The 23678-nt window shown below is 44.9% G+C and overlaps 1 protein-coding gene across 1 annotated transcript in view; it reads left to right on the forward strand.

The window, feature by feature from the left end:
• Positions 1–23678, forward strand: part of DNAH10 (dynein axonemal heavy chain 10) — a 149111-nt gene that overhangs the window by 63232 nt on the left and 62201 nt on the right. Inside the window, exons 29-39 of the mRNA XM_029223933.1 lie at positions 1843–2076; positions 3607–3830; positions 9218–9487; positions 9634–9817; positions 11485–11619; positions 12785–12937; positions 15116–15304; positions 16691–16837; positions 17420–17611; positions 19473–19591; positions 21174–21332. Coding sequence (XP_029079766.1) covers positions 1843–2076; positions 3607–3830; positions 9218–9487; positions 9634–9817; positions 11485–11619; positions 12785–12937; positions 15116–15304; positions 16691–16837; positions 17420–17611; positions 19473–19591; positions 21174–21332 — 2006 coding nt within the window. The remainder of the gene's footprint in view (positions 1–1842; positions 2077–3606; positions 3831–9217; positions 9488–9633; positions 9818–11484; positions 11620–12784; positions 12938–15115; positions 15305–16690; positions 16838–17419; positions 17612–19472; positions 19592–21173; positions 21333–23678) is intronic.

Here is a 23678-nt window from a genome sequence, read left to right on the forward strand (position 1 = left end):
CTGTTTGATCTTAAGCCACTGGCCTATGGCACTAGAAGGTTTTCATGTTTATTTTTATTATAAAAGTAGTACTTGTGGGAATTCCCTGGTGGTCCAGTGGCTAGGGCTCCGCGCTTCCACTTCAGGGAGCGTGGTTTCGATCCCTGGTCTGGGAACTAAGATCCCACATGACGCATGGCAAAAAAAAAAAAAAGGAAAAAATAGTACTTCTGTAAAAAGCTTGGGAAAATGTAGAAAAGCAGGGAAAAATGTATCTTCCATAGTTCTATTGCCTTTAATATATATTTCTTTTATCTTTTTTCTATGTATATGGGTTAAAAACACACTAATAAAGATATTTTATATAATCCTATCTTATAATTTTCTCTTAATATTATAAGAAACATAGTTTATATTATAAACTATCTGAGAAAATGTTTTAATGCCTTTATATGTTCTGGTGAGTGGCTTGACATTAATTTAGTTGATTATTGTCCAGTAACTGGACATCTTGTTTGAAGCGAAATTCTTTGCTTTCATAAATAATTTGCAGTTTGTGTCTAAAGTTTTTTCCGTATTTAGGGTATCTTACGATAGATTGTTTACAAGTAAATTACCCATGAGAGACTATGCTCATTTTAAAGTCCTTCCAGAAAGGGTGGTACCAGTGATCACTGCTGCTGGTAATTAGTGGGGCGAGGATTTTCACCCAGCCCACCTGACCTCAAAGCCCAGGTACTCTGCTACTCAGCGATGCTGTTGTATTCTCCAGTTACGGGCAGCCAGCTCACGTTTTGGATCTCTTTTGTCCATTAGAGTTTATGATTTTTTTTCTTATCCATCTGCATAAGCTTTTTTTGAAACTTAAAAAAATTATGCAACAGATACCTATTCATTATATAGAAGGACTTAGACATTATAAAAAAGCAAAAAGAAAGAAAGAAAGAAAAAGAAAGGAAAAAATAGCTACAATCGCATGCCCAAGATAAACATTTCAATAGTTCAACATGTATCTTTCCAGAATTTGTTAATTCCTATGTAAACATATCAATAAATATGTAATTATTCTATGAAATAGGATCATTCTTATCAGTATGATCTTTTTAAAATTTAACATCCTCATCATATATTTCAATAAATAAACATCTAAATTGTCACAGCAAATTTTGACCTGATTCCCTCTCGTTGGACATTTAGACTGTTTCCTTTCCTTTCTTATCATTTTTTTTTTGCCATTATATAGAGTGGGGAATATTCAGGTGCAAACAGATTGCTCAGAGTGAAACTGCTGGCTTTATTCATCCAGCAAATGCTGATGGAGGGTCTGCTGTGTGCAGACACTGTTGTAGGCACTTGGGGAAACACTGAACAAAAGACAGAAAGATCTCTAGGCAGGGCAGCTGACCTTCTAGTGGGAAGATGGAAAAAAAATAAACATCGGAAATAAGTAAGTTATGTATATATAGTACGTTAGGAAGTATTTACTTATTTATTTTGAATTTTTTAGTAGATATTTATTTATTTATTTAGCTGCGCCGGGTCTTAATTGTGGCACGCGGGATGTTTGTTGCCGCATGTGGGATTTTAGTTGCGGCACGTGGGATCTAGTTCCCTGACTAGGGATTGAACCCCGGGCCCCCTGCATCGGGAGAGTGGAGTTTTAGCCACTGGACCACCAGGGAAGTCCCTGAAGGTGCTTATTTAAACACTTAACAGTTTTTGCCAATTTGGCCTCCCTGAAGGCGGGGGTTCTGGTTTGTCGGGTTTGTTCTGTTGTGCCTGGACCCTGGCAGATGCCCACCTGGGACAGGAGCCGGGCTCCCGCTTCCCTGGCTTGACAGCTGTCCTCTTGACTTTGTCCAGATCATGGGCGAGACCTTGAAAGACCCCGTGATCAAGAGATGCTGTGAGGCCCCGAACCGCCTCAGAGAGCTGCAGAACATCAGCGAGGGCCTGGAGAGGTGCCAGAAGAGCCTGAACGACTACTTGGATTCCAAGAGGAACGCCTTCCCCAGGTTCTTCTTCATTTCTGATGACGAGTTGCTCAGCATCCTGGGCAGCAGTGACCCCCTCTGCGTCCAGGAGCACATGATCAAGGTCGGCCCCCCGGGGCTCCCAGGGGAGAGGTGGCGTAAGCTCTGTAACTGCACCTTGCTGTATTCAAGTCTTCTACACAGTTTGGTTCAACCCAGGGGTTTAAGACTGTGAACCGCTGCTGGGGTTTTTATCTGAAGCATAACTCTGATGAAATCCACTGTAGCCTGAAGTCACACCAGCACTCAGCTGCTATCTGTTGCGCTTTTTCCACAGTCCCCCAAACAACATTTTTTGGAGAAACTAAAACAATACAGAAATACACAAAGACTAATATAATAAGCAGAAAGACAATACAGGATAGTGGTATAGCTCATCCAGCCAGGTGTCTGAGTTCAAATCCTGACTCTACATGGATTTGCTGTGTGACCTTTGGCAAGTTACTTAACCTCTCTGGGCATCAGTTTTCTTCTCTGTAAATGCAGATAACTCCAATTATAAAAATTTATAACGATAAAGATTAAATGGGTTAATATTTGTAAAGTACTTAGAACAGTGCCTGACTTACAGTGTTGGCTAAAGAACCCTATCTACCACCCAGAATTGACACTCTTATTACCAGTTAGTCATATTTGCTTTGTCTCTTATTTTGTAAAATAAATTTGTAGAGATAAAGTTGACATACTCTTCATTCCATCCCCGTTCACAGTTCTTCCTCCACTTTCAAGAGGCAGCCACTGTCATGGCTATGATGTAATTCCTTCCAACCCATGTTTTCATACTTTTACATAAACTTATGTATATCTGTGAGCGACATTGAATGGCAGGAAACACAACAGACAAAACTGTCTCTTGTAATGGAGAGTCAGAGCTGGGCCAGGAGTAATCTTTGGTCAACTAATCAAAGCTCTATATTTAGTATCAACCCAGAGCAAGGTTTCTCAGCCTTGGCAGTATTGGCATCTTGGGCCAAATAACTTTTTTCTCTCTCTGTGTGTATATGTGTGTGTGTCGGGGGTGGGAGTGGGGGGCTGTCCTGTGCATTGTAGGATGTTCAGCAGCATCCCTGACCTCTACCCAAAAGATGCCAGGAGCATCCCTCTCCAGCTATGATGACCAAAAATGTCTCCAGACGGCACCCAGTGTCCCCTGGGGGCAAAATCATCCGTGGTGGAGAACCAGTGTTTTCGAGCAATTCCTTTATTCCAGATAAATAAAGCACTAAGGATCAAGTACTTAATGCAATACTTTTCCTTCGATTAATGCTGATTTCAGCTGGTCCGTATATCCAGATACCTCTCCATATCAGCATATACCCTAGAATCTCAAGTGTGTGTGTTGGGGGGGGGGGAGTCTGTCTTCTCTTTCTTTCTTTTTGTTTAATCTACCACCGACCTTTGCATAGTTCAGGATAAGCGAAAGTACCCAATGAACGTTAGTCATTGAATGAATGGACATCTATTTAGCATGTGGTCTCTGATGCTATTGCTGGCATCCTGGCAGCACTGATGTGTGATGAGGCACTGCAGGCTGTTCTTTGATTCCAGAACCCAGGGAAGGTATTACAGGGTGGCTTCTTCCACTGTATTGCAGATGTACGACAACATAGCACTGCTGAGGTTTAATGACGGGGACAGTGGAGAAAAACTGGTGTCTGCCATGATTTCAGCAGAAGGAGAGGTCATGGAGTTCCGGAAGATCATCCGGGCCGAGGGGCGCGTGGAGGACTGGATGACAGCAATTTTGAATGAAATGCGAAGAACTAACAGGCTAATTACCAAAGAGGCTATCTTTAGATACTGTGAAGACAGAACCAGGTAAGATTGTAAATGTGATTGTGTGTTACTTTATCATATTTATGGTCATAATGGATCAATTTTCAAGGTTTGGAGTAGATCAACTGACATTTCAAATGAGGTTTTCTTTTCCTGCCGTAGCTAAATCAGCTGATGTATATCTGTCCTGTAAGGATCACCTCACATAGCACGTCTCAAAGTGTGGTCCCCGGACCGGCAGCATCAGGGTCCCTGGGAGCCTGTTAGAAATGCATATTCCTGGGCCCCATCCCAAACCTGCCCCCAACAGAAATTCTCAAGGGACTTCCCTGCTGGTCCAGTGGGTAAGACTTCATGCTCCCAATGCAGGGGGCCTGGGTTCAATCCCTGATTGGGGAACTAGATCCCACATGCGTGCCGCAACTAAGAGTTCTCATGCTGCAACCAAGAAGTCCACATGCTGCAGCTAAGATCCCGCGTGCTGCAACTAAGGCTTGGTGCAGCCAAAACAAACAAACGAACAAATAAATATTAGAAAAAAGAAAAGAAATTCTCAGGGTGGGGCCCAGGGATCTGGGTTTTCACAATATCCCAGGGGATTCTGAGCTCAGGTGTGAGAACCTAGTGACCCACCAGAAACCAGGTGTTCATTAAGGTGGATTCTATGTGTAGGTGAATGGGTAAAGTTGTTTCTAAAGTAGTTGATGAATTTCAACCATTCTTTGATTTTTGTGGCCTAGAAGCTTCCAAGCACTGAGCTGAACCACGCCTGATCCTAGTGGCTAAGAGGGCTGAACTCAAAGCCCGTAATGCATCTTTGGGTAACTTCCCAGGAGAGCTGTATATTTGGCAGGGCCTTTGTGCAGACACAAAGTCTTTATTTGTATGAGAACACCGTCCTCTTGGTTTCGCTTGCTGCCTTTTTGATTTTACAGACTGAAAATGTCTGTTTAAATTATTAGAACAGAGCATAATATTTGTCTGATCAGGATCCTGCTTTTTCTTAGGTTCTGCACCATATTAAAAAATTGGTTTACCTCTTTATGTCATCGGGTGTCTATATATATATATATACACACACATACATTCAGTGGTGTGTTAGTAAGCTAGCTCTCTGGGGAAAAAAAAGCTTTGCTGTGGAGCCTTTCCCAATTCCCATGGTGTAAATACTCCCACATGTCTGATTTCAAGAAGGCTAAATGGAGGGAATTCCCTGGCAGTCCAGTGGTTAAGACTCTACCCTTTCACTGCCAAGGGCCTGGGTTCGGTCCCTGGTTGGGGAACTGAGAGCCAGCAAGCTGCGCGCCGTGGCCAAAATTAAAAAACAAAAACAAAAACAAAACGCTGAATGGAATAATGGTAAGAAGTTTAACATGCCACTTGCAAAATTCCTGAATATTTGTCAGTTACCTCTCATGAGCTGATAGGAGGTGGCCTTAACCCATCATGGGCTGTATTCATTCATTTTACTAGTGTTTACTGGATTCCTGCTCTGGGCTAATCACTGTGCTTGATGCTCTTTCAACACTGAACTAGACAGAAACCACTGCCCTTCAGAAGTAGAGATCGCGGAATATCTAAAAATCTCTGCGATGTTCCCAAATCGCATGAATTTTATATCTGCATTTATTCATTTTATTTGCCTCATAACTACTACTTTGCCAGGGTGTTGCTATGTGTGACAACGTGTGGTTGGTGGAAGACAGAGTTAAGAGAATTCAACCTGATTAATTGGGAAATGTCTGAGCCACCCTTTCCTCACCTAAATACCGCTCTGCTAAAGCGAACTTGTCGCTCCTAATGAAGGGGGTGAGTCACTGAAATGATAATATTGATTTACGTGAGCGGACATGTTTCAGCATCACTGAGAGCGCAGGCCCAGGTGTATGTAGCCCCAGAGCACACCCGCTGCCCTGGGATTTGCCAAACACCATCATGTTCATCTTAGCTCTGCCCTGAACCACTTGATTTTCTCTGGTTATAGTGTTTCCACCTCTCCTGAATTCCTACTTCCCAGGTTTGTTGCCTTTCGCAAGCTCCATCTTTGTTCATTTCAGTACCGTCGTCTGGACCTCCATCACCTTTGATACATCTCTCTTGTGTGTCGGGAACATAACTATACATACTATTTAGGTTTTAGAGGCACTGCACAATTTTAACACAAGACATTAAAGCCAAATACTTTTTATTGTTTTAAGTATTCTTTAAAATTTATTTTGCCATTAATTGTCCATCATCAAGATAATGACTCGTCATTTGCAGTCACTTTTACTGGACTGGAACTTATAGCTCTGGGTCCATTATTTTTTTAGGTACGATTTAGAAGAAAAGTTTGCCCTAATGTGTTTCAAGGCACTTACCAGCTTTGGAAATTAGTATGTCAGTAGGGGAAATCCAACCGGCTGATAAACATGTGAAAAGAGGAAAGACTTCACTGGTCCTCCAGGATCTGCAGATTAAGGCCGAATGAGATATTGTTTTGTTCACCTTTCAGATTGGCAAAAAATGCAAAAGAATATAACGCCTAGTGCTGGAGAGGGTGTGGTGAGAAGGACAGCAGTATGCATGGCTGGTGGGGGGACGGATTGCTACAACGTTTTAAAGTAATTTGACTTTTGCTTTTGTACTGGTCGCCCTGCACTTGGGATTCTGGTCCATAACACTAGAAGCCGCTCTGACTCCTCAGGATGTGCGTAAAGCAGGGTTTCTCGCCATCGGTGCCGTTGACATCTGGGGCCGGATAATTCTTTGCTGTGGGAGACCGTCCTGTTTATTGTAGGATGTTTAGCAGCATCCCTGGTCTCTAGCACCCACTAGATGCCAGCAATACCCTTTCCCCCAGTTGTGACAACCAAAAATGCCTCCAGACAGTGCCAGACAATGTAGAGAGATGTTTACCGTGGTATCGTTTGTATTGGCAAAAGAACTGGAAGCAACTTGAATAGACATCAGTGCGGAAATGTCTGCTTAAATTGCGATCCTTTGATGCTCTGAAATATCGTGCAGCTTTGACGAGGACCTGGTCAGACCTATGTCCGTTGACCTAGACGCATGCCCACTAGAACCAATAGGTGAGAAAAGCAAGGTGCGGTGTAGCCTGTGTTCCCTGATGCCGATTTTGGAGAAACAGCCCTCACAACCCCTTCTCCCCATATTTGTGTATCTTGAACTTTGAACAGGTTTGTATGAGAATGGAAAAGAGTGCCGAGTGACACTCAGGAAACTATAACAAGGAACCACGGGGGTGTGTGGTCAGAGATAATTAATTTTTTTGTTGGAATTTTTTTTTTTCTGCGGTACGCGGGCCTCTCACTGCTGCGGCCTCTCCCGTTGCGGAGCACGGGCTCCGGACGCGCCGGCTCAGTGGCCGTGGCTCACGGGCCCAGCCGCTCTGCGGCATGTGGGATCTTCCCGGACCGGGGCACGAACCCGTATCCCCTGCATCGGCAGGCGGACTGTCAACCACTGCGCCACCAGGGAAGCCCGGAATTTTTAAAAATTAAAAAATTCTTACAGTATGCCCATAATGTTAAATAATTTTTAAACATCTGTAAAGACACATCTTTAAAGTGATCTGGCATCTTTTACACAGTAATGCACCTGTAACTTTTTCATGTGCATGTCTCTGTTGGCCTGGTGTTTTACTAGCTGACCAGAAGAGTTTTATTCTCCTTTGCTTACCTGCAGCTCATACTTTGCCTTCCCTATTCCAGATCAAAGAAATAGATGTTTTTTTAAATGAAGTATAGTTGATTTACCATATTGTGTTAGTTTCAGGTGTACAGCAAAGTGATTCTATATACACACACTCATATATACATTCCTGATTCTTTTCCTTTATAGGTTACTACAAGATATTGAATATAATTCCCTGTGCTATACAGTAAATCCTGTTGCTTATCTATTTTATGTATATTGGTTCATATCTGTTAATCCCATACTCCTAATTTATTTCCCGCCTTCCTGTTTAGTAACCATAAGTTTGTTACTGAGTATCATAATCTCTAGGTCCATCCGTGTTGCTGCAAATGGCATTATTTCATTCTGTTTTATGACTGAGTAATATTCCATTGTATTAGGTTGCTTCCATGGCCTGGCTGTTGTAAGTAGTGCTGCTGTAAACATTGAGGTGCATATATCTTTTTGTTTTGGCTGCACCATGCAGCTTGTGGGATCTTAGTTCCCTGACCAGGGATCGAACCCACGCCCGCTGCAGTGGAAGCGTGGAGTGTTAACCACTGGACCGCCAGGGAAGTCCCCATATATCTTTTTGAATTAGAATTTTTGTCTTTTCCGGGTATCTGCCCAGGAGTGGGATTGCTGGATCATACGGTAACTCTATTTTTAGTTTTTGAAGAAGCCTCCATACTGTTCACTGTAGTGGCTGCACCAGTTTACATTCCCACCAACAGTGCAGGAGGGTTCCCTTCGTTCCACACCCTCTCCAGCGTTTATGTTTGTAGACTTTTTGATGATGGCCATTCTGACCGGTGTGAGGTGGTACCTCATTGCAGTTTTGATTTGCATTTATCTAGTAATTAGCATTGTTGAGCATCTTTTCACGTGCCTGTTGGCCATCTATATGAAAGAAATAGATCCTTTTTTTAATATTTTAATTTTATTGGAGCATAGTTGATTTACAATGTTGTGTCTACACAACATTGTAGCTTTAGTGTGTACAGCAAAGTGATTCAGCTATACATATACATATATTCATTCTTTTTTAGATTCTTGTCTCATATAGGTTATCACAGAATATTGGGTAGAGTTCCCTGTCCTTGTTGGTTATCTGTCTTACATATAGTAGTGTGTGTATGTTCATCCCAAGCTCCTGACTTATCACTCCCCCACAAGTTTCCCATTTGGTAACCATGAGTTTGTTTTCGATATCTATGTCTGCTTCTGTTTTGTAAATAAGTTCATTTGTATCTTTTTTGAAAATTAGATTCCACATATGAGTGCTGTCATGTGATATTTGTCTTTCTCTGTGTGACCTGTTTCACTTAGTATGATCATCTCTAGGTCCATCTGTGTTGCTGCAAATGGCATTATCTCATTCTTTTTATGGCTGAGTAGTATTCCATTGTATAAATGGACCACATCTTCTTTACCCATTCCTCTGTTGATGGACATCTAGGTTGCTTCCACGTCTTGGCTACTGTAAATCGTGCAGCACTGAACATTGGGGTGCATGTATCCTTCCGGATTATGGTTTTCTCCGGGTATATGTCTAGGAGTGGGATTGCTGGGTCATATGGTAGTTCTATTTTAAGTTTTTTAAAGGAAGCTCCATACTGTTCTCCATAGTAGCTGTACCAATTTACAACAGTGTACAGCAGGATTTCCTTTTGAAAGAATTAGATTCTTGACAGGACCGTTTTTGGTCCCAATCCTGGGAAAATCTCGTTGAAGGTGTGCTTTTCCCTTAGGGTCGACTGGATGCTCCTGTACCAAGGGATGGTGGTGCTGGCCGCCAGCCAGGTGTGGTGGACCTGGGAAGTGGAAGATGTCTTCCGCAAAGTGCAGCAAGGGGAGAAGCAGGCCATGAAGAACTACGGCCAGAAGATGCACCGGCAGATTGATGAGCTGGTCACTCGGATCACCATGTCCTTAAGCAGAAACGACAGAAAGAAATACAACACCGTCCTCATCATCGACGTACACGCCCGAGATGTAGTTGACTCTTTCATACGGGGCAGGTAGGGACCTGCCTAGGGCACTGGCGTCTCGAGACCTGTCTTTTGTCGTCCTCTGGCCTCTCTCAGCATCTCTCCTTCCTCTCCCTTGTCCACCTTCTGCTGCATCTCTTTCTCTCTTCACTTATCCCCCGTTGCTCACCTTCCAGCATTCTCGAGGCCCGGGAGTTCGAATGGGAAAGTCAGCTGCGGTTTTACTGGGACCGAGAACCAGATGAGCTGAACATCCGCCAGTGCACGGGGACCTTCAGCTACGGCTACGAGTACATGGGTTTGAACGGGAGGCTGGTTATCACGCCCCTTACGGACCGGATTTACCTGACTCTCACTCAGGTGACTGGCAGCCTGGGTCTCTTGGTGATCGTTCACCTGGGGTTACGTGTTTTTCTCTAAGGGTGACTATGTTAATTGTGATGGTGTACTGGGTTGACCAGTGTCCCCTACCCTGCCCCAAATTCAGGTCTGCTCGGAAGCTCGGATGTGACCTTATTTAGAAATAGGGTCTTGGCAGATCGAGTTAGTTAAGGATTGGGGTGAGAACATCCTGGATTAGGGCCCTAATACCAGTGACTGATGTCTTGTAAGAGGAGAAGAGAACACAGAGACACAGAGAAAGTGATGTGAAGACGGAGGCAGAGACGGGAGGGATGCGGCCACAAGCCAGGGACACCTGGGGCCACCAGAAGCTGGAAGAGGCCAGGAAGGATCCTCCCCTGGAGCCTTCGGAAGGAGTGTGGCCCTACCCACACCTTGATTTCAGACTTTTAGCCTCCGGAACTGTGAAAGAATACATTTCTGTTGTTTTAAGCCAGCCAGTTTGTGGTACTTTGTTACGGCAGCCCCAGGAAGTTAATGCTGAGAGTAAGGGATGTTACACTTTCAAAATCTATATAAAAGAGTTTCCATCTGGAATATGACCTACGTGCCACCTTTTGGGATTGGGCTGTTGCAAGTTCAGGCGGCCCCTAAAACCACCCTCTGGTTCAATAGTTTGCTAAAAGGAATGACAGAATTCAGTAAAGCCATTATGGTCCTGGTTATGGTTTTCGCAGCAAATGGATACAGATCAAAATCAGCAATGGGGGAAGGCATAGGACAGGGTCCAGGAGCTTCCAGCCTTCAGTTTCCTCTCTGATGCAGCTGTCCAGACAGCATCATTTCCTCTGGCAGCTCTGTGTGGCCGCACGTGTGAAGTCCTGCCACCCACGGAAGCCCACCGAGCCTTGGTGGCCAGCGCTTTAACTGGGGGCTTGTCATGCAGACATGACTGACCCCCTGAATGATTGACCTTAGTCCCCAGACCCTGCGGAAGTTGACCTGATGATACCATGTGGCCCAAGGCTCCCACCATAAATCACATTGTTAGACTGTCCAGCGTGGCCCAAGGTCCCCAGATAAACAAGGACACCCTTCTCAGGCAGGGCATTCTGAGGGCTTAGAGGTCAGCTCCTAGGATCTGGAGACAAAGGGCCAAACCTTTCTTTGGGCACAATTAATCCTTCCCTTCACAGATGTCCATGTTTCCATGAGCCTTAGCTCTGGGCACTGCTATAGGCACTGTGCTCAGGGTGGGTACAGAGTCCAGCATATTGCAGAGTCCCTGGTTCCTATATAATGGGGGGCCGGGTGGGCGGTGGTCAGTGGAGGTCAACGGAGAAAGACAGAAAAGAAATGTTAAACATGGTGACTGTCATGTGACTTCCCTGGCGGTCCAGTGGTTAAGACTTCGCCTTCCAATGCAGGGGGTGCAGGCTCGATCCCTGGTTGGGGAGCTGAGATCCCACATGCCTCAGGGCCAAAAAAACAAAACATAAAACAGAAGCAATATTGTAACAAATTCAATAAAGACTTAAAAAAAAATGGTGACTGTCAGAAAAGGTGAGTGTGAACTGGTCCATTGCCATTTATATACTCCTGCACAGACTGTCACAAACTGGGAATTGACACCTGTTTCTTTCCGTGAATCAGACAACGTATGTTTTGCATTTGGCTTCTAACAGGCGCTGTCCATGTATCTGGGTGGGGCCCCTGCTGGCCCAGCAGGTACTGGCAAAACTGAGACCACCAAGGACCTGGCCAAAGCCTTGGGCTTGCTCTGTGTTGTAACCAACTGCGGCGAAGGCATGGATTACAAAGTAAGGCCCTGGCATCACTTCCGGTACGGTCTTCTTAGGCGGAGAGCTAAAAGGGGGACAGCGTGGGAAGGCATTTCACTCCATACGCTTCCATGAGATGACATGGTGACAGCTGGAGGAACATAGTAGGAAACGTTTCACCATCACAGTCTGGGAACTTGGCTGTATCTCTTTGTTAGCAGCATGTAGGGCAAGAGTCCCAAACTAAATGCCCACTGGAGTCAGCTAGATAGTGTAAATGAATAAAGCAGCAGACAGACGATAGAGAGTGGTGGGGACTGTGGCCAACTGGAAAGCAAAGCTCCATCTAAAGGGGGGAGCCGCTATTGAGCTTAGGTAAATTGTTGCCACTTGGAAAAGTGGACCCACTCTTGTTAGATTTTCCAACATCTCAAGAGAAGCCAGAAATCTGGGTTTTTACGTTAAAATCCTTAATTTGTGAAATCCTTGAACTTAATTACAAAACAGAAATAGAGTCACAGATGTAGAAAACAAACTTACAGTTACCGGGGGAAAGGGGAGGAGGGATAAATTGGGAGATTGGGATGGACATATATACACTACTCTATATAAACTAGATAACTGGTAAGGACCTACTGTGTAGCACAGGGAACTCTACTCAATACTCTGTAATGGCCTATATGGGAATAGAATCTAAAAAAGAGTGTATGTATGTATATGTATAACTGATTCACTGTGCTGTACACCTGAAACTAACACAACATTGTAAATCAGCTATCGTCCAATACAAATTTTTAAAAAAATCCTTAATTTGTGAAATCCTATGAGTGGTAGCTGGCCCACGAGAGGCCTTGGAAGTCTTGCCAGGAAGACCCACTACTGGGGTGGCTCTTCTCTGCCAATCTGATGAGCGTCATTTGCTTTTTTTATTTTTAAAATCTTTATTGGAGTAGAGTTGCTTTACAGTGTTGTGTTAGTTTCTGCTGTACAGCAACGTGAATCAGCTCTACATATACATATATCCCCCCTTTTTTGGATTTCTTTCCCATTTCGGTCACTACAGAACACTGAGTAGAGTTCCCTGTGCTCTACAGTAGGTTCTGATTGTCGTTCGCTTTTAATTTAGAAAATGGTATCCATACATGGATTGCTTGCAGTTTTCAAGATGAAAATTGCCCTTGTCCTGACACTTCTTTCATCCCAGGCCGTCGGGAAGATTTTCTCGGGCATTGCTCAGTGTGGGGCTTGGGGCTGTTTTGACGAGTTTAATCGCATCGATGCCTCCGTGCTCTCAGTCATCTCGTCCCAGATCCAGACGATCCGAAACGCTCTGATCCATCAGTTGACCAGGTTCCAGGTGAGGATAAGTGTGAAGCCAGCCCGGATCATGTCCCCAGGCTGGGAACCTGCTGAAACATCAGGTGGTGGACAGTCGTCTATCCAGACCAGGTTCCCCCTAGATGAAGATTTGCCCAACTTCTGCTTTCAAATGGAGATAATTGGGTTTCCCCCAATTATCAACATCTTTGATAATTAAGGACTGTAATAGTCTAAGAACTTCAAAATAATTCCAGACATGTGATTCATAGTTATAGACGGGTAGGGCAGGATTCTCAAATAAGTGATGTGTAAGACCCCCTTTCAAGGTCAAAAAATATTCTTCCCAAATTTGAGAAAAAATGACTTAAAGAAGAAAAATCAACGTTCCATCCAATCAAAATATCTTCAGTAGAAATTACCACAGTGAACAAGAAGATTTGCCTTCGCACTTGGTAAAATTACGGCATTGTAACGAGGAAGATTATTAAGGTTGTTATCAAAGTGAAAAGGCAAACTTAAAAAATCGTTGAGAATTTACTAATCTCTCCCCGTCCAACAACACATTTGTAGACTCAAGTTTGGGCTGTCTGTATGAAGTTACATCAGATTAAACTGGTTGAGAATTTGGAGAAACAGGATCTTACGTAATTTAGGTAGCCCAGAGTGAGTTCTCTGACAACAGGGACCAGAATGGCTGGACCGTTTCCCTACACTGTGATCCCAACTTGCTCTACTGCTCCTCCGGCCGCTGTCCTTGCCCCTGCGTGCCCTGAACACTTGTCACTTTATGCCACTTGCTCCACAGACATTCCACGCCCTGGGACACCATATGCATCCCTATCTGCTTGGAATTGTCCTTTTTTCTCCTTCACCTGAAAACTCCTGTACAACCTCAAAGGCCCCACAGAGCCTCACTGGGAAATTCAGGACCCAAATTCAGCATGGGTTCGTGAGGATTCCATCGTGGGCACCTCTGCGGCCCTGCACCCCACCTGCTTTCTCCCTGGACCTCAGGGCTCATGGTCAAGAGATTATGTAAACTGGGTACTGTTAAACATTTGAGGATTCTGGATGGATTTCTACTAATTAGTTCTTCTGAAACATTTTAGGGCTGAGCTTACTACTCCCATGGGAGACACATTGAGCCTGCAATGTGTTTGGGTTTCTAGAAGCTGTTTTGTTTTGTTTTGTGTTTTTGGCCGTGCTGTGTGGCATGCAGGATGCGGGATCTTAGTTCCCTGACCGGGGGCAGAACCCACGCCCCCTGCAGTGGAAGTGTGGAGTCTTAGCCACTGGACCACCAGGGAAGTCCCTAGAAGCCTGTGTTTTTAAGAGCAGGACTGTGTCTTGTCTCCAGAGGTTGATCTGGGACTCACATGAGATACTGAGGCGTGGGTGAGAGTAGTCTCAGTGCAGACTTGAGAGACAAGACAGCAGCCTCCATCTCTGGGGAGCATCAGCTCTCAGGCTGGGCTGCGCTCTTGTCACTGAGGCAGGCTGTGCCTCATAAAAATAAAACATCTGTCGTCTGTCTCTCTGGTGGACCATGAAAAGAAATAAAATAGTAAAATCTTAGTAGAGAGGAACGTTAAGACAGTTGAAATTCAACTGTAGGCTAAAGAGACTCAAAATATAGAGATTTCTGCATTTTGTTGGTCCATGGGGCCCCTGGAGGACACAGGCTGGTTTCTTGAACGATGCTGAGGTAGGATTCTGTCGGAAGGGTCCAGGTGACACCCAGGCAGCCAGACCAGCATGAAGGTGGGAATGGGGAGAGAAGTGACAGCTAACATGAATGAAAGTCCACTTTGTGCGAAGCAGTGGGCTGGGTGCTCTTGAATATGTTGTCTCGTTTAACTGCCACAACCTTGCAGAGAAGGAAACAGAGACTCAGAGAGGGTGAGTGACCTGCTGGAGGTCACACAGTGCCTCGAATCAACCCCCGGCTGCACACTTTCCCAACATCAGCTACTTCTCAAGTGGACAGACCCTTGATTCACATCAGAGTTTGGGGGTCAGCTGAGGCTGGCACCCCAGAACATTGAGGCCGTAAGCACGAGGACTCTGCATTTATCACTGGGAAAGGGCAAGAGACAGATGGTGGTGTCTGTCTTGTACCCATGAAAGGAAGAGCCATGCGGCTCCCCAGGCCTCCTTGCCCCATGGTAGGCTGGCCAGCGGCATAATCCTTCCTTCCTTTCCTCTCGTCCCCTAGTTTGAAGGGCAGGAGATCTCCCTGGACTCGAGAATGGGCATCTTCATCACCATGAACCCCGGCTACGCAGGCCGCACGGAACTGCCCGAGTCAGTGAAGGCCCTGTTCCGGCCCGTGGTGGTGATTGTGCCTGACCTGCAGCAGATCTGTGAGATCATGCTGTTCTCTGAGGGCTTCTTCTGGGCCAAGGTGAGGTCCCTTACCGCCAGGCGTCTCTGCACCCGCCTGGGTCTGCTCGCAGATGGGGGCCCTGGGACATTTTCATTCCGTGTGGCTTTTCAAATTGTTTTGCTTTATCTCTCTCCCTTCTCTCTCTCTCTCTCTGTCTCTTTCTCTTTTTTAAAGCTGGGAGTGCATCATTTTTTTAAATGAAATTAATTTATTTGGCCACATTGTGCTGCGTGCGGGATCTTAGTTCCCCAACCAGGGACTGAACCTGGTGCCCCCTGCAGTGGAAGTGTGGAGTCTTAACCACTGGACCACCAGGGAAGTCCTCCCTTTCTCTCTTTTTAAAATTATAACTTTTATTTTGGAATCATTTGACTCACAAGAGATGGCAGCGGTAGTCCAGAGAGTTCCAGGTACCGGTCATCCAGCTTCCCGCAGTGATAACATCAAAACCAGGAAACTGGGGCTTCCCTGGTGGTCCAGTGGTTAAGACTTCGCGCTCCCAATGCAGGGGGCCTGGGTTTGACCCCCGGTCGGGCAACTGGATCCCACATGCAGCACCTAAAAAATAAGATCCTGCATGCTGCAACTAAGACCCGGTGCAGCCAAATAAATATGTATATATATATATATTTTTTTTTTTTTGCGGTACGCGGGCCTCTCACTGCTGTGGCCTCTCCCCTTGCGGCGCACAGGCTCCGGACGCGCAGGCTCAGCGGCCATGGCTCACGGGCCCAGCCGCTCCGCGGCATGTGGGATCTTCCCGGACCGGGGCACGAACCCGCGTCCCCTGCATCGGCAGGCGGACTCTCAACCACTGCGCCACCAGGGAAGCCCATGAATATTTTTAAGATAAAGGATAAAGGTTGCTTCTCTGCAGTTTTTTGGTAAAGGCTCTTATTGCCAATCCTATTGTCTATGGATTTTGAGCCAGAGTGGAGAGATCTCTGGTTCTTAGTTTCAATGAGCAAAATCCCCATGCCATCCATAGGGACCAGCAAGTGTTGAATCCTTGATGTAGACCAGGTGGATGACTTGTCCCCAAAAACAGTTACAAGAAAACTTTAATAACATGTTTAGGTTAAAGGAAGCAAATTTCTGGAGTGCAATCTCTATGATTTAAAAAGTTGTATGAATTCTGTTCTTTAAGGTGGTTAAGATTTTCCTTGGCTTTCAAGGACTGTCATCCAACTCTGTCTGGTAAGGCTGGTGCTCTTTAAAATTAGGTCGTAATTTGTCACTGTTAAAAACGGAGGACACATCCTGGTATTAGTTGGAGGCAAGATTTGCTGGTTTGTAGAGCAACTTCATCTGAACATCTTTATGTCAGTTTTCTTTGTGTCATGATGTTCTGGTGTTTTCAGGGCATTTTCTTCATTTATTTTTCGTTGTCTTTTATCACAAAAGACTCTGGCCAAAAAGATGACCGTTCTGTATAAGCTGGCCCGGGAGCAGCTCTCCAAGCAACATCATTATGATTTTGGACTCAGAGCCGTTAAATCAGTGTTGGTGATGGCTGGTGAGCTGAAGAGAGGTTCTTCTGAGCTTAGGGAGGTAGGGGCCACATGCTCTAAGTTCTCTGGTTTTTTAATTTGGTTCATGTGTATTGACTAAATGCTGGGATGGAGGTGACGGGGAGCACAGGTATCAAGAGAAAGTTTTATTCTTAGCTGTCACTTCATTTACTTGTCTGGCCTTCATTTGGTCTCTTCTTCATTACATTGTTCTCTTTGAATCTGGCATATTACCATAAGGTCCAGTTCAATGTCTTCATGGTGCCAATGTTTGTGATACTTCAATGATAATAATCAGTCTACAATTGCAGGATGATGGGCTGGAGGGGTGGGGATGAACAAAATTCTCTAGAAAGCACGAACGTGAGTTATTTCCTCTTTGCAATAAAAGCCAGAGGGGCGGTCACGTTTCTTTCACACGGGACTTACTCCAGAACAGAGTCTGATCAATGCCACTCTGTGGGCAATAGACTCGTGTGTCTCTCCAGAAACTGTACTTGGAATGCTTTATGTTTTATATTTCATATAAAATTTCATTGTCTACTTCATAAGATGATTTCTAGACTAGCCCTGGGGGCTTTCAGAAACATCTTTGAAGACGTCTGTGTTTCGTTCCATCCAGGATGTGGTGCTTATGAGGGCCCTTCGAGACATGAATCTGCCCAAGTTCGTGTTTGAAGACGTCCCTCTCTTCCTTGGTTTGATTTCCGATCTGTTTCCTGGACTAGACTGCCCGCGGGTTCGCTACCCCGATTTCAATGATGCTGTGGAGCAGGTGCTCCAGGAAAATGGCTACGTTGTCTTACCTGTCCAGGTAAAGTGGTACTGAGGGTGAGAGTTCCCTGGCTTTTTCTGGGTCGTTTCCATTTTTTTTTTTTTTTCATTTAAAAATAATTGTGGTAAAATACACGTAACATTTACCATCTTAACCATTCCCCACCCCCATTTTCTTTTTCTTTTTTTTTTTTTATTGTGGTAAAGTACACATAATATAAGATTTACCATTTTATCCATTTTTAGTACAGTTTAGTAATGTTAAATATACTCATGTTGTTGTGAAAGAGTTTTGCATCGTGCAAAACTGAAGCTCTGTCCCCATTAAATACTAATTCCCCCTCCTCCTCCCTCAGCCCCTGGTAACCTCTATTCTACTTTCTGTCTCTAGGCATTTGACTCCTCTGGGGACCCCGTATGAGTGGAATCATACAGTGTGTGTCCTTTTGTGTCTGGCTGATTTCACTCAGCATAGCGTCCTCAAGGTTCATCCCTGTTGTAGCATGTGTCAGGATTCCCTTCCTTTTTTTTTTTTTTTTTTTTTTTTTGCGGTACGCGGGCCTCTCACTGTTGTGGCCTCTCCCGTTGTGGAGCACAGGCTCCGGACGCGCAGGCTCAGCGGCCATGGCTCATGGGCCCAGCTGCTCCGCGGCATGTGGGATCTTCTCGGACCGGGGCATGAACCCGTGTCCCCTGCATCGGCAGGCGGACTCTCAACCACTGCGCCACCAGGGAAGCCCTCCTTCCTTTTGGAGGCTGAGTAATATTCCACTGTATGGATATCTCACCTTCCAAAAATGTTTTTGGCATAATGTGATCAGATAAATTAAGTATTTTGTTTTGGGGCCCAACCATCTAATCTCTCCCCAACCCACCTTTTTTTCCCCCAGAGTCACACTTGAAAAAATTTTAAATTAGATATTACAAGTAAAATTTTGATCATCTGAAGCCTGTGAGATTGTATATGTTGTCTGTAAGTCATACATTATGGCCAGAGTGTTCTGCTCAGGGCGTAAATGCCCAAAGCTGCAGGTTTGGGGTGGCTGCCTCTGGACGGGCCGCCTTGAGGCCTCAGGCTACCCAGAGGCCTCAGGCCGGGGCAGCGGGTACTGACCACAGATGAGAGATCTCTGTGCACCTTTCCTGGCCCTGGTGGTTTCCTCTAGAGGTGGTTGTTTAAAAAGATGTGTTTTTCGTGGGAATGTAGAATGGTGTAGTGTAGCCACTTTGGGAAAGAGTCTGGTGGTTCCTCAAGAAGTGAAACATAGAGTTACTATATGACGAACAGCAATTTTATTCCTAGGTATAAACCCAAGAGAAATGAGAACATATTTATCCACATGAAAACTTGTCCACAAATGTTCATATCAGCATTATTCATAAGTGCCAACAAGTGGAAATAATGCAAATATCATCAACGGATGAAGAGATAGACAAAATGTGGTCCATCCATACAATGGAATATTATTTGGCCATAAAAGGAAGGAAGTACTGACACAGGCTACACTGATGGGTGAACCTTAAAAACATGATGCTGAGTGAAAGAAGCCAGACACCCCAAACTACATACTGCACAATTCCATTTATATCATTCCATTCTTTTGTCAAGAACGGGCAAATCCATAGAGACAGACAGTAGATTAGTGGGTGCCAGGGGCTGGGGGCAACGGGCTTGGGAGACATGACGAATGAGCACAGAGGTCTTTTTCTGTGGGGGGTGATGAAAATGTTCTAAAATTGAACGTGGTAATGGTTTCACAACCTTTTAAACATACTGAAAACCACTGAATCGTTGAAACACTTTAAATGCGTGAGTTGTACGGTGTGCAAATTCTAGCTCAATAAAGCTGTTTTTAACAAAAAGCTATGTTTTAACCCAGCTGCCACTGCTTGTCCCACAGGTGGATAAGGTGGTTCAGATGTTCGAGACCATGATGACCCGCCACACGACAATGGTGGTGGGGCCCACGGGAGGGGGCAAGTCCGTGGTCATAAATGCCCTGTGTCAGGCCCAGACCAAGTGAGTATGGCATCCTCGGGGAGGGCTTTGTTGCCACGGTGGTTTCACGGTGAGGTCGGTGGCGGTATTACCTAGTCCCACTTTGCTCTCCGATTGCCTGGGAGGTTACGTTTGTCCCAGACACCCCCCTTTAAACCCAGAGCGTCTTTTTTTTTTTTTTTAACTTTGGCCGCGCCACGTGGCTTGCGGGAACTTAGTTCCCTGACCAGGGATGGAACCTGTACCGCCTGCAGTGGGAGTTCGGAGTCCTAACCACTGGACGGCCAGGCAAGTCCCAAACCCAGCGCATCTTAACTTGTTTTATTGCTGATTTAGTTGATATATTTTAGAAGGCAAAGCAGTTAGCCTTTTGTGCATCAGACTGTGAATAGGTTTATTTGTGAAATGAGTATTTCAAAAACTATCTTATAAGGATGTTTTGAAAATTAACTTAGGCCGTATTTTCTTGGCGTTCAGATTGCTCCTGTAAAGTCGGTCAGGACCCCCCGCCGTTAGGCGACACTGTTATGGTATCAGAGTGGCCAAAAAGAGTGTCCCCTCCCCAAATGCCTTATCATCACCAGCCCTGCAAGAGCTATACTACTCGAAGGAAAAAGTGATTTCACACTCCTAGTATAGAATATCACAAAGACCTGTGGTGAATCGATGCCCTTATACTGAATATGGGTTTTCTGACTTCTCACCTTTCTCCTAAGCAATAGCTGCATTCCGGAAAGATTTCAGTGCGTGCTGACGTTCCAGCAAAAATCTAAATCAAGCCTTATAATCTTTGTGACTTTACCAGTTCTAGTAGGCTATAAAGTCCAATTGAGTGACTGTCATTCCTTCTTCCTTCTTCTTATGTTTCTCATGAGGAAATCAGTGGACGGTGGCTTACTGATTTTAAGAGGGTTATTCCATAGCCATCCTGTATTTCATTCTTTAATTAATTCATTGTTAGATAATTTATAGAACTGTCACGTACAGATGTGAGTATAGGTATGCCACGATTATTTTTATTTATTTATTTTGTTAATTATAAACTATGTTTTGTGTGAACTTTAGTTTTCTATAGATGAATTAATCCCACGGCACTGCGGGAATTTACAGGCATTATACTGGGAAATACCCTGTCTGCATGATTTGTAGAGCCAGCAACGCAGAGCAGATGTCGTTCTGTAACTATGAGGGATTGAACATCGGGAGTTCAAAGGTTTTACGTTATCCTGGTGACTATAATCTCCTATACACTAGTTGTGAAATATTTACATGAATGTGCCATATGCATGAATATGTAAATACACAAATATGAAATATACATGAAGGTTAGCACCTGTTGCCCTCAGAAGTCAAAGCCGTGTTATCGGTTCAGACCTCACTTGTGTTGGGGCCACGTTCCTGGTGAAAGGTGGTTCCCTTGTGTTTAGTATAAGTCATTAACAGAGAGTGGGAAGCCCAGTGCAGAGTTTGGATGGTTTGCATTTTAAATTTTGGATTGGATCGAAAACACAGGGGATCTGATCCCCAACGTGGGTGACCTAGATTGTTCTCCTAATGCGTTTAGTCTGCCCGAGCCACGGCTGAAGCCTCTCCTTCGATTTAGGCTTGGGCTGGTGACAAAGCTGTATGTCCTGAACCCCAAGGCTATGAGTGTCATAGAGCTCTACGGCATCCTGGACCCCACCACCCGAGACTGGACAGATGGGGTGCTGTCCAACATCTTCAGGGAGATCAACAAGCCGACGGATAAGAAGGAGCGAAAGTGAGTATCTTTGTAGGGAGGGGAGAGCCTGGGTGGGTTCATAGTGAGTTAGCCGAAGCTTACAAAGAAACAAATGATGTATATAGTATTGTAGTTTCATGCTTGGAAGCAAACAGACTCAGGGGGCTCTGCTCACGTAGGGCCAGGTACCACCTCAGTGCTGTTTATGTGTTGTCTAAATCATGCTCCTTGACTACGATGGATCCCAGCTTACCATGGAGGAAGCTGAGATCCAGGGAAGGGGAGGAAAGAGCTTGCCCCAAGGCCAGGGATTTGAACTTGGGACATCAGAGTCCAAGCCCTCAAACGGGCACCACACCAGGCTGCCTCTACGGCAAGGTACGTCAAGGAAGGGCAACAAAGCATCGTGGAAAGTGCTGGAACACCCTTCAGAGCTGCACTTTCTCACCTGCAGGCGTGGTTGAGGCTGCCTGCCCTGCTCCAATCACTGCCCACCGCGGTGAGGGTCTAGTGAGGCCGGGAGGGGAAATGCTCTATTGGAACATCCGGTAAAAAGCCTTCTCCGGTGTTAGTTGTTCCTGTGACACCTGTCAAGTAAGCCCAGGGATGATCCTGATTGTATATTCTAGTCCAACCCCATTAATTAAAAATCCCTTAAATAACGAGTCTAACGTCTCAACTGATGACTTTTGGAACAGCCTCTTTTTAGCAATCCTCCCCTGATTCTGGATCAGTCCAGGATTTCACACTGTGCTCGGTTGTCCTATCGCTTTGACGTCTTCTAATTTCAAGCAGTTCCTTAGGTTTTCTTTATCTTTCATGGCCTTGATGTTCTGAAAGATTCTAGGCCAGGTGCTGCACAGAATGCCCTGTTTGGGTTTGTCTGTTGCTTCCTTGTAACTGGATGCAGGCTACATGTCCTTGCAGGAATCTCTCAGAAGGGACATGGTGCCCTTCTCAGCGTCTCATCGGAAGCACGTGATACTGGTTTGCCCCCTTATTGGTGATTTTAACTTCGATCATCAGGTTAGGGTGGTATCTGCCATTTTTCCTTCTGCAATTGATATGCAAGGTGTGGGGAGATACCCTAAGACTGTGTAAATACCCTATATTCCTCATCAAACCTTCACCTGACGGTTTTAGCATCTACTGATTGTAGCCTGAATCTAGTCTTCCTACGATGCTGTAAAATGGAGACTTTCTTTTGGGACAGTTGGTGAAATTTGAACATGGATTGTATATTAGCTAACAGTAGTCTATCGATGCTAAATGTCCTGATTTTGATAACTGTACTGTGGTTATATTAGAGAAGGTGCTTGTTCTTAGGAAACACGTGCTTAAGCATTTAGGAATACAGGGCGTCATGTCCGCAACTTATTTTCAAATGACTCAGGAAAACAGAGAGAGAGCAAAAGAGCATCCACGGGGCAAAATTAACAACTGGAGAATCTGGTTGAAGGGCATATGGCACTTCTTTGCACTAGTCTATTCTTGCAACTCTGTAAGTTTGAAATTATTTAAGATAAAAAAGTTAAAAAAAAAATACTGGAAGAAAATAAACCAAAAGGTTAATGCTGGAAAAATCCAACTACTCATATCAGTGAATTAAATGGAAGCAATATGAAATCAGCTTTCCAACACAGTAGAATCCCCCTGTCCAACACAGTCTCCCTTGGAGCTGGGCTTTACTGTGATGTGACCCATTATAGCCACAGAACTGAAGGGTCATGTAGCTTGAACACCGGAGGCCCTGAAGCCAAAGTAGATCTCCTGCCAGGAAGGATGGTGCGTAAACCAGGGCTTTGCAAATGCAGATGCTCCTAGGGGCCCAGCAGGTAGCATCAGGGAGTGAAATGGGCCAAGTTACATGGTGTATTAGCTTCTGCAGGGCCTCTGTAACAAATTACCATTAACTGGGTGGCTAAAAAAATACCACCCAGAAATTTATTCTTCATCATTTCTGGAGGCCAGAAGTCTGAAACAAAGACGGGGCAGCACTGCCTCTGAAGATTCTAGAGCAAGGTCCTCCCTTGCCTTTGACAGCTTTAGTGACCCCAGGCGTTGCTTGGCTTATGGCCGCATCCCTCCAATCTCTGCCTCCGTCTTCATGTGGCTTCCCCCGATGTAAGGATACTTGTTGTTGGATAATCCAGGATGGTCTCATCTCAAGATCCTTACCTTAATTATATCTGCAAAGACCTTTTTTCCAAATAAGGTCACACTCACAGCTTCTGGATAGACCCATCTTATGGGGGCCACCATTCAATCCCGTACACGTGGGTATATGAAATCCTTTTAACGTGACCATAAGAGGACTAGGTGTCCAAAGCAGGTAAGTGGCAACTGATGCTCAGATTTAAGAAAAGAATGAGGTGGCCTGGGACA

This window comes from Monodon monoceros, unplaced genomic scaffold, assembly GCF_005190385.1.
Source record: "Monodon monoceros isolate NGI ecotype Baffin Bay Population unplaced genomic scaffold, NGI_Narwhal_1 Super_Scaffold_1, whole genome shotgun sequence".
In the NCBI taxonomy this organism is placed as follows: Eukaryota; Metazoa; Chordata; class Mammalia; order Artiodactyla; family Monodontidae; genus Monodon; species Monodon monoceros.